At 30.6% G+C, this 12712-nt stretch overlaps 1 protein-coding gene across 2 annotated transcripts; it reads left to right on the top strand.

The window, feature by feature from the left end:
- On the top strand, positions 4140-11627 carry LOC109329932 (floral homeotic protein AGAMOUS-like). 2 transcript variants are annotated; one of them, XM_019563841.1, is made up of 10 exons: positions 4140-4222; positions 4301-4396; positions 4750-4985; positions 9028-9109; positions 9296-9357; positions 9486-9585; positions 9721-9762; positions 10224-10265; positions 10406-10584; positions 11403-11627. In XM_019563841.1, exons 3-10 carry the CDS (start codon positions 4759-4761, stop codon positions 11404-11406), a joined length of 738 nt encoding a protein of 245 aa, XP_019419386.1. In that variant the 5' UTR covers positions 4140-4222; positions 4301-4396; positions 4750-4758; the 3' UTR covers positions 11407-11627. The 2 variants fall into 2 exon arrangements, with proteins under 2 accessions (XP_019419386.1, XP_019419385.1); XM_019563840.1 differs by lacking the exon at positions 4140-4222 and having other exon boundaries at positions 4254-4396.

Below are 12712 nucleotides of genomic sequence, written 5' to 3'. Positions count from 1 at the left end.
AAGAACAACATCATTTTCGGTTTTGAAGAGAAAATGAGTTAGAAGGCGTTTTAGAAAATTTCAACGGTTGAATATGTTCTTGACATACTCATGAACGACATACTTAAATCTCATCAACATCCATTGGTTGGATGTTGAGAGATCAAGGATTGAAGATGGAAGAAGACTTGAGAAAAATGAGAGAAAAATGGAGAGAGTTACCTTCTCTTTGAAAATGCAAAAGTGAGTGAGTGAAGTGTGGAGTGTGAGAGTTTAAGGAGAGATTTCCCTCTAGGCAATCATCAAAAAATCTCTAGGGTGGCTAATGAGATCATTAGATATTTGAGAAAGTGATAGAAGATTTACTTTATGGAAGTCAACTCTCACATCCCAATGCAAAATGATCACCTTGGAACACGTGCGATAAACATGCCCGAGTGTTATCGGCCAATACTCGATCGGGTATTATAATTCACCCGATCCTAATATCCGATTAGAATTTCGGATTTCGGCATTCCGAGTGAAAAATATTTAGAAAGTAGGTATGAGTGTATTCAGGGTCTATATTGACTCAAAATTAAATTACGAATCCAACGGCGCGATCGGAATTCGATTCCGAGTTACGGAACTCAAAAAGACACTTTTTGAGCCATACCGAGCGGATTCGGCCCTGACAGTGGTCCAGAATCGACTGTCTCCAAAAATTACCAAAATTTACCAAAAAATAGGAAATAAAATTTCAAGACTAAAACTCAACTAGAGTTTTGTCTAATTCTTTACCTAAATTTCCCAGAAATTCATTTTCGAATATATAATTAATAAAAATATTAGTAAAATCTTATAATTCAAAATCGTAAAATTCGCGGTGTTACAAATGCTACACGGGAACACATTTGTAATCCTATAAAGTGTATCACTATATGTATTATTTGTTGTGGTTGATTGAAAAAATAAAGTTAAGTTAAAAGTTTAATAATTAAATATTTTTTTGATTAATCATACTAAGTGAAAGATATAGTATTTGTCACATTTTTCAGGCGAAAAAGTATGTTTCCGTTTCATAAAATTACTTACTATAGAACGACTTGTCAAAGCTATGGTTAACATGTATTGCTAAGGAAGCTATGGTTAACATGTATTGCTAAGGCAGACCTGGATAGTTGACATGTATGAGTGATAAGGCACAATTCATGAATAGAACAAATTGTACTTACTCAACAATTTCCCTACCTAGTCCAATCAACTGAAATAAATGGGAGTTACATAGTTGGATGTACAATGTAAATAGAGGTTGGGATTAGTAATAGTTTACCCTAAACTATACAGTGGCATAAAAGTAAAGTATGACAAATCTTTAAAAGTCACGAGTTTCAATAGCGCTCATTATAAAGGACATTGTGGAATCGATGTAAATCAACAACGCTTGTTTAAAGGAGTGTTATTAAATCTTTGAGGCAAACATTCAACAATGCTCGTTGTAAAAAGGGTCGTTGAATGTGTATCTGCTTATTACATTTAACAATGATTGTTTCAATGAGTGTTGTTAATTCTCTTCCACCTTGTATTTAACGGGTGGACATCTTTTGTTCCAAAACAGTGTACCACTCCATGTATCACTGCTTGTGATTGGTCAGAAAAATAATTAACTATTAAAATTTTAATTTAAATATATTTTTTCAACCAATCACAAGCAGTGACACACCTTGTGGTATAGCAGATGAACTCTCGTATTTAACAACATTGTGCTAACAAGTGTGATTGAATGACCGTTGTTAAATGTGAATTCTAACATAATGTTAGTTAAGATCATGATACATTAATAACAATAAGTTATATGTAAACTATTGTATAACTTATATTCTTGGCGTAATTTAATATATAAGAATTTTTGGATTATAGGAAGACATAGGAGAATTACATAATAGGATATGATGTTGAGAGAACTCTAATTGGAGCAATGAGAATTGATATTGAAATAGTAATATTATTTTTTTATCAAAATTGAAGAAATGTTTAGTGACTTCAATGTGTTTCACAAGACATTCGGGTTTTTAATAAAAAAACAATAAGTCTAACATACTTTCAAAATGTTAAGTTTACATAAAAACAAGTATCTTTCAAAATAACAAGTTTAGTATATTATCACACTGTTAAATTCACTTAAAAACCAATAAATCTACTCCTAGACTACTAGTATCAAACTTAAAACAACATGAAAAATAAAACACCACCAAGGAAATACAAGTAATACAACAATATTATTTTAACAATCAGAATATATTTTTAACAATTATAAAAATATGAACATGTATAACTTGGATGATTAATTGTAAGATTAATTAGATTTCAGAACTGAAATATTCTTCACTTTTTATGTATATATGATTAGTATTGGTTCAGTCGTGATCGCTTTGGTTTATGAAATTTGAACCAAAAATTGGATTGAACTGATTAGTTTTCTTAAAATCAATCCAATACGATCCAAATAATTCTATATTTTACAGTTTTAGTTTTTTGGACTGATTTATTTATTTATTTTTGGATGGGTCTAGATTTGAGCACCCAAAAATACATTACATATTCATATCATAACTCATCCATAGTAACATTATGATAATATATGGTATAATTTAATATAATCCTTTACTCAACTAGTTTGAGAAGAAAAAAAATATCCACTAATAAAATAAAAGTTTTATATATTATTATTTAATCATCTACCATTTATTTTCAATCAATATTAACTCTTCAAAAAATAAAAATAAATTATGAACAATGTATTGACCTTGTTTAAATCTGTATATTGAAAGTGCATAAATAAATAAATAGCATTCTCCCATCTCACAAGTTTCATGTAGAATTATCTAAATGTTCTTTAGACGAGTTTCATTTCTTTGTTTTTTTGTACTATCAATGGTATCTTCTCATCACCTATACGTAATGGACTAATTCCTTTCAAGATGCATGCTGATCCATTTTAATAAGTATGGCTCACAAGAATTAAACTCTTAACTTTTTGGTTTTTATGAAAATCTAACAGATCTTACACTACTAGACTAACGGATCGTTAAATTTTTTTATTTTAACAATCACTAAAAATATAATGAATTGCACTAAGGAGATAAAGGGCTGGATGTCACATGGCATTCGCCAGTTGCCTTCAATTTTGGGGTCACCACTTAATAAAAAGATACATTATGTATACTATCAGTGATGCATGGAGTCCCACATTAATAGAGTCACAAATAAAAAAATGGTAAGATAAAAAAAAGAAATATGTAGTAGCCCTGGATAGAGAGGACTGATGGAACAAAACGAATACCATTAACGATTTAATGTATTCCACTTTCATTGTAAAATGTTAAAATTAAAACCTTATGAAAGGACTAAAATGAGCATAACCACATTGTTTATATTATTGTCAGTTTGTTAGAAAAGTTAATACAACAAGGTAAGAATGGGAATTGCTTGAAGTGTTTGCAGTATACCCAAAATGGAAAATTGAAAACATGCTGAATTAAATGTGTAAAGAAATTAAAGGAAAATTATTCTTTCTACTTTTTCATTGTCAATGCCTGTGAAATTAAAACTATACTTAGAAAATAAAAAATAAAAACTATACTTTGTCCATAAAAGCTAGCTAATTCTTACAAGAAATATGCTCAGCTCCTTGGTGCTTATTTTGCAACTTAGCCCAACGTCATTTTCATCTCATTAATATTGTTTTCAGACCTTCATCCCTCTCTCTCATGAACTAGTGTTTTTTATTTAAAAAAAGTTGTTAATGAAGATTAATATTAAAGGCTAATACATTTTAATCCTCTCTTTTGTTTAAATACTCCACTTTTATAGTTATAAATTTTACTCTTCAACTGTAATTACTATGGTAATATAATAGTTTTGGAAGTTTTACTACAACAATTATAGTCACATCACAATTGCAGTAATAAACACAATGTAATTACCACTATGTGATCTCAATTAAAAACATTGACAACATCCACTCATAAGGTGGTTTGATGCTTAAGAGAAGCGGTGAAGTGAATGAGATTGAAAGTTCAAATTTTGTCCACAATAAATACGAACATATTAACATTTGTCGATAAAAAAAATACAATCCACTCATTAAATTAGTGGGGTAGAGGGAAAAAGTAAAATAAAAAAGACAGAAAAGTAATTAAAATATGGAGATGGGAGATGAGCATGGAGTAGTTTCTGATGCATAAACCATGATGGATGAGAGGTCCTTTTTTCACTTTATAAATATCCATCTCTTAAGCCACTTTGCTTTCATTTTCTGATATCTGCTTCTTTTGTTCAGATAATTGGAAAAGGAGAAGAAGAGAGAAAGGAAAAACTCAAGGGCTGAAACCTCTATTGTGTCCTTAATTATATTCTCTTTTAGTTTCCTAACCAGGTTAGTGAACAAAATATTGAAACATCATCTAAAATCCATTCTCAGTGTTTCAACTCTTTTGGTTCAACAAAACTTTTTCCACTTCAAACCCCAGATTTATCAAACAGAAACCCTCCTAGATTGCACACTATACTACTAGAAAATGAAGCTTTGTGGCTAATAATATAAACAGTCTACAATGAGATTCTAAGTTTCTATTTCTCTTTCTATCCTTTTCAGATTCTCTAAATCAGATAAAACTAGAATAAAAACCACAAATTGCTTATAGTTTATACTCATATATATAATAACATATATGCATATTTTTGTTGTGAGTTAAAATTTTGGTTTTATCTTTTGATATGTTCATTCAGGTTGAAGCCATGGATTTCACAAATCAATCCATGTCAGATTCTCCACAGAGAAAGATGGGTAGGGGGAAGATTGAGATCAAGAGGATAGAGAACACCACAAATCGCCAAGTCACTTTTTGCAAGAGAAGAAATGGCCTTCTTAAGAAAGCATATGAGTTATCTGTGCTGTGTGATGCTGAGGTTGCTCTAATAGTCTTCTCTACCAGGGGCCGTCTCTATGAATATGCTAATAACAAGTACCTTCTTTCTAAATACTCAAATATTTCAACCTTATATATGTTCTCAATTTTGTTTTTCAACACTTTTCTAAGAAACCCTTTTGAGATTTTTATATATTATATTTCTTCCCAGATTTGTGCAAGTTAGGAGTGATTCTGCTACTTTTTTGGGTATTGGGTACTTGGATTTTTTTATCTCTAACAAATAGATATTTTCAAGGGTTTGAGCACAAAGAACATTATCATTTTTTTGTGATGTAGTTAAGATAGAGTTTTTCCTCTTTCTATCTCTTATGCAACCAAGTTTCACTTGTCTTTCTTTACTTCTATTTTGGCCTTTTCCTTCTATGAGCTTTGATGTTCTTTTCTTTTCTGCTTATGATAATTTCCCTAGTTCTTGGTTTATTAGAAACATAGATCTGGTGCAATAGATAGAAATAGAAGCACTAGCATCAAGTAAGGATTTGGGAAGTTATGCAGGCCTGTGAAATCAGCCACTTCCTTTAACTCTCCCTCTTCCATATTCTTGTTAATTTTTCTGTTTCCTTTTTCCTCTTTCCCTTTCCATTATTCTCCAATTCTTTCTTCTCTTTCTTATTACACATATTTGTTAGGCTAAGCTAAGAAGGCCTAAAGCGAAAGCTGTCATGCTCCAATTAGCTCACATCTTCTTTGACACTTTCTTAATAACAAGTCAGTTATACACATCAAGAAAGTACAGTACAGTTTTTATAAAATTGTGAATATCAATATTGAAATAAATAAACAAGAAAAAGAAGAAAAAAATAAGGAAAGGAAAGGTTCTTTCCTTTTTAGGGTTTGTAAAAGCCCAATACTCATCTATCTCAAATTATGCAGAAAATTTTCACTTTTTTAACTCATTGTAACCAAATATGCTAAGAAACACTCACACCCAGATAATGATTTTACACTCCAAATACTTGAAATGAAGTTTCCCCAAATCTCACTTGCACCCCATGTGCAAGATCTCATCTTTAGATCAAACATAACCCTAAAGATTAGGGTTTTGTTAATTAGCAAACTACTTAATCAAGTGAGTTAAAAAAATAATATTTTCTCATGTTTTTAGACAATCAAACTTGAAAATAGTCAAAGGGGTGTCAAAGTTGATATTCTTTTAGTTGATTCCACTCCACTTTTAGAAAAGAGGGGTTTGGTAATTCTAGTTAGGGGTTTTAAAGACTAGTCTAGCATTTTTATCATTGGTCATGTCACACATGATTTTTAAGTTCTTGACTTCTGACAAATGAGTTTATGTCATGATTTCTATACTTGGGTTCTCTTTGAACCCTAAATTTCTATCTCCTATAGTTCAGATACCCTTGTCTAGCAGATTTTTCCTTCTTTCCCTCCTATTTATTCAAAAGAGTAAAAATATAAAAAAATTCATTTTTTAGAACAGAAAAAGACTGAAAGAAGTGATGTTTCACATAATTTCACTAATGTTGGTATCTGAGACTGGGATATGCATTTGCTCAAGATCTTGCAGAGTTATATTTATGAAAGCAATGGGGTTTGAGAAAGAGAGTAAATGGTTTCCTAGGCTCATTGAGAGAGAGAAGAAAAGGTTGAAGTGAGTGAGGTAAATGTTGGCAGAGACAACGTACGAAAATTGAGGTTAGCCAATGGGAGAGTTCTGAGGATTTGGCTTCTTCCATGCAATGGGAAACGTAAAACTATTGCTGCTGCTTCTTCTGCTACAACACAGAAGTTGAAATAGACGGCTGTGATTTTATGTGAAAAATAATACACCAAAACTCATATTAGTTTATGTCAAAAAAAACTGTGTTTTTTATTATAACTAATTTGACTAACGAATTATATATAAATTAATTAATTTATAATACTAACATGACGTTAATTTAATGTTGTAAGGTTTTATTGAATTGTTTCACATAGGCCAAAAGGGTTAGATTCTTAATAATAATATTCGTTGAGAAATACATTTTAAAAATGATTATTTTCTTATCCATCACTGACAGATAACACTCTATTAGAGATTTTACATTACTTTTTAAAATGCTTGTGCTTGGGGGTCATTTTGAGTCTTTATGTCAGTACATCTAGGTGGACTTGTTCAATGTGGTTAATGGTATTATCCATTGTGAAATTGTTTCAACCAAAGTGGAAGAGAAAAAATAGCCCTAGAAATGGCTGAACCAATCATATCGTGAAAACCTGTGCCAGCGTGGCAAAGGCAGCCAATCAGTGGCTCGAGGAAATTAAGGTATCAGCAAATAGCTTATAGCAAAATAAGGTTTTCCTAGGTTTTATTTTTAACATGTGTGCCTGTAGTTTAAGGTTTTTTAAACAGACAATGCCAAATTTATATATTAATAGTTATGCATTAATGATAGATACGAATAATATATCTATATCTATACTATATATAAAGTTAAAACTTAAAATAACTTCCCTCATGGTGTAATTTTTATTTCCTATTTTGCCCTTCACATTATTTAATTTTTACAAAAAAACTATATAATCATAAGCAACCACCACCAATACATTAATTAACCACATATCTCATCTTAAATTAAACATTATCACAAACACAAAAAATATAATATAAAGTACACCGAACACAACAAATACATTCTAATTCAAAAAAATGAAATATATAAAAAATAAATACGTAGTATCACACAATATTCGTCGGAACACTAGTATTAATAATGTAAAAAAAATTTATACACATTATTGATTTTATTATTTTAATATTTTATTTTTTATCACACCCTGTCTGATTTTGACCATGATGACTGGGGAATGAGATCATATGATGTTTGCTTTGGAAGTGTTGCGTTTAAGGTTGAGTCAACTGAGAGAGTTGGATGATTTGACAATCAAACAGAGGCCAGATTTCTGAATAATCCCCAATTAGATTTACACCTTCACTCCATTTTAGGATTATTTGTCTAACCACTGGGCAAAGAATTGAAAGATTGTACTTTCATGCCCCTAGTTCAACTACATTGGTCAATTATCACATGAAACCTAACATACCATTGCATTCTTGATCTGATTCCCACTAATACTTATGCATTGTGACTCTTGTATTATTACTTATTAGACTATAATAACAACTATGATTAGATTGCATTATTAGAGTGTATATAAATCTAATTATTATCCCACTTAAGACTATTGTGATCTCTGATATTTAGACAGCTTATCAGCACTAAACAGTTGCTGGTATTAATTTGAAAATACTACTAAAAATAAAATTTTTGGCCTTATCATCTCAATCACTGCATTCTTCAATCCTAATATCCTGCATTTAACCACCTATTCATATGTTGTACAAGAAAGCATGGGTGATGTCACTGATGTCATTTCATCAATGCTTTCTTCTAGGTTGCAAATAAGTAGTATTTTAAATTGTACACAGATACAATATGACTTTAATTTATTAAAAAATGTTTTTGGATTTGATGTAGTCTGAAGTAGTATGTGCTGCCCAAATATAATCTGATGTAGCTTAAATATGGTCTAATGTGGTTGTGATCTGATGTAGTCACATTATTGTGATTCAGTGTCAACATATAATTATGGAAGTCACTATAACAGCAATATTATGGTCACATTCGTATGATATAATCCACAATTTGATACAATATACTTAACCTTGTGACTGAACTTGTGGTTACGTTGCATATATTCCTAAGAATATTATCAGCTGAAGAATCTAGCTCTTGCATCTAAATCATTTCTCCTTCTCCTATTTTTAATTTTCACTTTCAATTATTTGCACAAAAACTCCCTAGAATATAAAAGAGAAAATTGTCAATGCATAGAGAGTATAAATTTTTTTATCCTATCAGCATATCATTCATAATTCATGTATTAACCATTATTAAATCTTAAATAAAATAAAAGTTATATACATGAATGATGAATAATGTCTTGACCATATGAAAAAATTTATATTGACATTGCATACATATTAAACTTAACCTAAAATACTTACATATCCCTATAGTTTGCCAATATTAATACTATGAACATGAAATTTAAATGATACAATTAATTATGGCAGTGTCAAAGCAACTATTGAGAGGTACAAGAAAGCATGTTCAGATTCTTCTGGTGCTGGATCTGCTTCTGAGGCTAATGCTCAGGTATTGCTTAACCATTTTATATTTCATGGACTGAGATATAGATTGACTTTGAGTCTATCAATTAGACCAGCTTATTTATATTTGTTAATATGTTTTAGCCCCTAAATCCTAATTACACAATTTTAATCTTTGTAAATTTATTAAGTGAACTAAAACTTATAGCATTATTTCATATACATTCTCCAGTTTTACCAGCAAGAAGCAGACAAATTGCGTGTGCAAATTAGTAACCTGCAAAATAACAACAAGTAAGTTGAATTAAAATTTGTTGCACTAGGGAAAAAAAACTTCAGTCATAAGAGAATAATTTGAAACCATGTTTGTATTTGTAATTAGTGTTATTTAAGCACCTTTATTGAAAACACTTACATTGCAGGCTAATGATGGGTGAGTCTTTGGGCTCTATGAATGCTAAGGATCTCAAAAATCTTGAGACTAAATTAGAGAAAGGAATTAGCAAGATCCGTTCCAAAAAGGTATGTCTTGTAATAAACAAGTTTTCTATAATGTTTTAAATGAAAGATGATTTGATGTATTATTGGCTGATAAATCCTGCATTTTCTAACTTTGTCCTTTTTCCCTTGTTGTTTGTTATGCATTCCAAACATCAGAATGAGCTACTATTTGCTGAGATTGAGTACATGCAGAAGAGGGTAAATATTTTCGTTGTATATCTTATAATTTTTCTAGTGATATTTTTGCATGTAACATTTTTTCTAGTGTTAATGTTTCTAGTGTTATTCGCTATATAAGTTTGTTACAAAGCATTCCAAGTAATGATAGAATTTGTATTGTGGTGTAGCTTCAAAAGACAATTATAATCCTATATAACTGTAGTTCTTTGTTGTCTAAGTCTTTTATTTCTACATTCATCACTAAAATCTTTCATTCCTTAAATATTGTTATCTATCAAATATGTATTAACAGACTAATTTTGCCATGTATATATGTTTTGTGTGTCCTTTTGTACTTCGATTTTTTTTTTGTTTAGACATGTGTATGATCTGATAAGAAGCAAGTTGAAAATAGAAATAACTTTATTTGTTATAAGAGAAGGTTATAACAATGGTTCTCAACTCAAGGTATGATGATTTTAGCTAAATTTACACTGCAGGAGTTAGACTTGTACAATAACAACCAGCTTCTTCGAGCAAAGGTTTCTCTCTATCTATCTATCTATATATCATTCTATATATATGTATATATATCATTTCTTCACATACTTTCTATATATGTGCAATGTTGGTAGTAGCATTATGACTAATATAAGCTATGTTGTTGATGCATGGGGTGTAGATAGCAGAAAGTGAGAGGAACCAGCATAGCATTAATAATGTATTGCATGGAGGCACAAGCTATGACTCTATGCAGCAGAATCAGCAGCAGCATTTTGACTCACGTGGCTACTTTCAAGTCACAGGATTACAACCCAATAATCAGTATGCACAGCAAGACCACATGTCCCTTCAATTAGTGTAAGAATTAATCTCCCTTAACACCCTTTACTTTCGGTTTCATTCAATAAGTCCATAACTAGTTTTTCTTAGGATCCGACTGAGTTGAGTTTTGGAGGGGAAGGAAGGGAAATAAAAGGCTTGGCAGACATGAAATATACTTATGAGATGACTGTATAGTTTTTCATTTCCCTTCATTCCCCTTCAATACTCAACTCACAAACACACCCTTATAGTTTAATTTCGATTTTTATATTGTCTATCGATTGTACTTATGACTGATTTTTCAGATAGTTATTAGAAAAGTTAGATTTCTTTAAATATGTGTATAAGCATGGTTCTTTTCAATATAAAAGAACCTATCTAACTATCATTTCTGTGAGTAAATATTTATACACAGCTATTACATCATCCATCATTAATTTGGAATATTTTTTAAAGAGTCAATAATGATTAAATATGAATGGTGGATGATGCAATGACAATATATAAAATTCATACATTATCCGTGTATACATTTTTTTCTCTTAACAAAATCACAAATAGCTTTTAAGGGCTAGTTTGGTAGTTGAAAGATGAGAGCGATATATGATAAAATAGTATGTTCTAGTTGCAGTTTTGCTAGTCTACAGGATATGATAGGGCTATCATGTTGGCATATCAGATATATTGTTCAACTAGTATATTCATGCCATCAGTGTTTCTTGGAGCTCATAATTTGGCTGGATTAGTTATTTTTACATAAATCTATATTCCACTGCTACCTACTAACATGAATTTATGGACACTTCACACTTATGTATATCTAACTAGTGTTTTCTTCTTGTATTCTTTTGCAGTTGACATGTTTGTGCTTGAGAAGTATAAAGACTTTAAGATTTTCTGCTACTTGTATTTTGCCATCTAGTATGATAGCAGATTAATGCTAAGGGTAACATAAACAGAACTATGTAAAAGGGATTTAAGTATTCATTCCCTCAGCAGTGGCTTTGTAGACAGTCATAAGATTACCCTGTATCTACTGTGAAATGGTCTAATATATGTTTAGTATATGTATGTGTACTTAACGTAAACTCGAAGGATTTTACGTGATAAATCGCGATTTTGTCACGGCATAGAGTACTACTACAGTACAAACATACTCTACTATATTTGGGATGAAGTTTGAAAGGATTATCCTGTCCTGACAGTAACAATCATTCTAAATAGTGAAAATTTAGCAAGTAAAAATATAGTCAAGATTTTTTAGGTTATCAACACATGACCCTGTGAGGGAAACAAATTTCATTCTATCCCCTTTGATATATTTTGTCCCCCAACAATTCTATAATACCATGCTTGCATTTTTTTTACCATTTATCTTCTATACAATTAGCTTAATTAGAAATTTAAATTAGAGTAAAAAAGGTTGTCTAGTAAATAAGGCTCCACTTAATTAGGATATGAAAAAGATAGATCTATATAGTCTTACTCTCATAAGCAACTTAGCTGCTATTTATAGAATTTAAACTCTCCACTCACAACCAAAACAACCTTAAATTATAGAATTATAAATTCATTTAACTAAAACAACAAACACCAGACAATGAGGGAAACACAAGGATAGAAATGCTGTTGCAATTATATTCTACAAAAGATTAGTCTATAATTGTCAAGTAGAAACATCCTTGCTCTCACACAAAAATGTCAAACAATGGGAATAGCAGTTGTTGTAGTGTGAATTATTTTATGATTTAAAAATATTTTTAATATCGATGTGGTTGTGTTGCAACCTGATGCGGTCCAAATAAAGTCTAAGCGCTGATATGGTTGCGATCGTGAGTCATTTTGACTTTTGAACTTGAGTCAACATTAGTTCACTTACTGAGGAGTTCAAATGTAAAATTCATTTAGAAATCAAATCAGTTGCGTGGAATAATTCCTATTATAGTCCATAACTCCAATAACAAATTGAAACCACCAAGAGTGCAGACCATAATTTTACATTTCACTCAAGAGAACATATGTATTTGTATAAACATAGCATAAACACGATTTTCTAACACATACAAAAGTGAGGCAGGATAGGCAATTCACTCATTTTTGTGTATTCCAAGTTGCAGATTCTTATGCAATAAGCAGGCAGGATGAGGGTATTCAAAGATGATCC

This window comes from Lupinus angustifolius, chromosome LG16 (genome assembly GCF_001865875.1).
Source record: "Lupinus angustifolius cultivar Tanjil chromosome LG16, LupAngTanjil_v1.0, whole genome shotgun sequence".
Taxonomy (NCBI): Eukaryota; Viridiplantae; Streptophyta; class Magnoliopsida; order Fabales; family Fabaceae; genus Lupinus; species Lupinus angustifolius.
This window is presented reverse-complemented; position numbering and strand designations above follow the sequence as displayed.

Excerpts from the sequence above, each read along its gene's own strand:
- LOC109329932 (XM_019563841.1), top strand. The coding sequence starts at position 4,759 with ATGGATTTCACAAATCAATCCATGTCAGATTCTCCACAGAGAAAGATG. Across the intron at positions 4,986-9,027 it reads TATGAATATGCTAATAACAA|TGTCAAAGCAACTATTGAGA; the intron begins GTACCTTCTTTC and ends TAATTATGGCAG. Across the intron at positions 9,110-9,295 it reads CTTCTGAGGCTAATGCTCAG|TTTTACCAGCAAGAAGCAGA; the intron begins GTATTGCTTAAC and ends TACATTCTCCAG.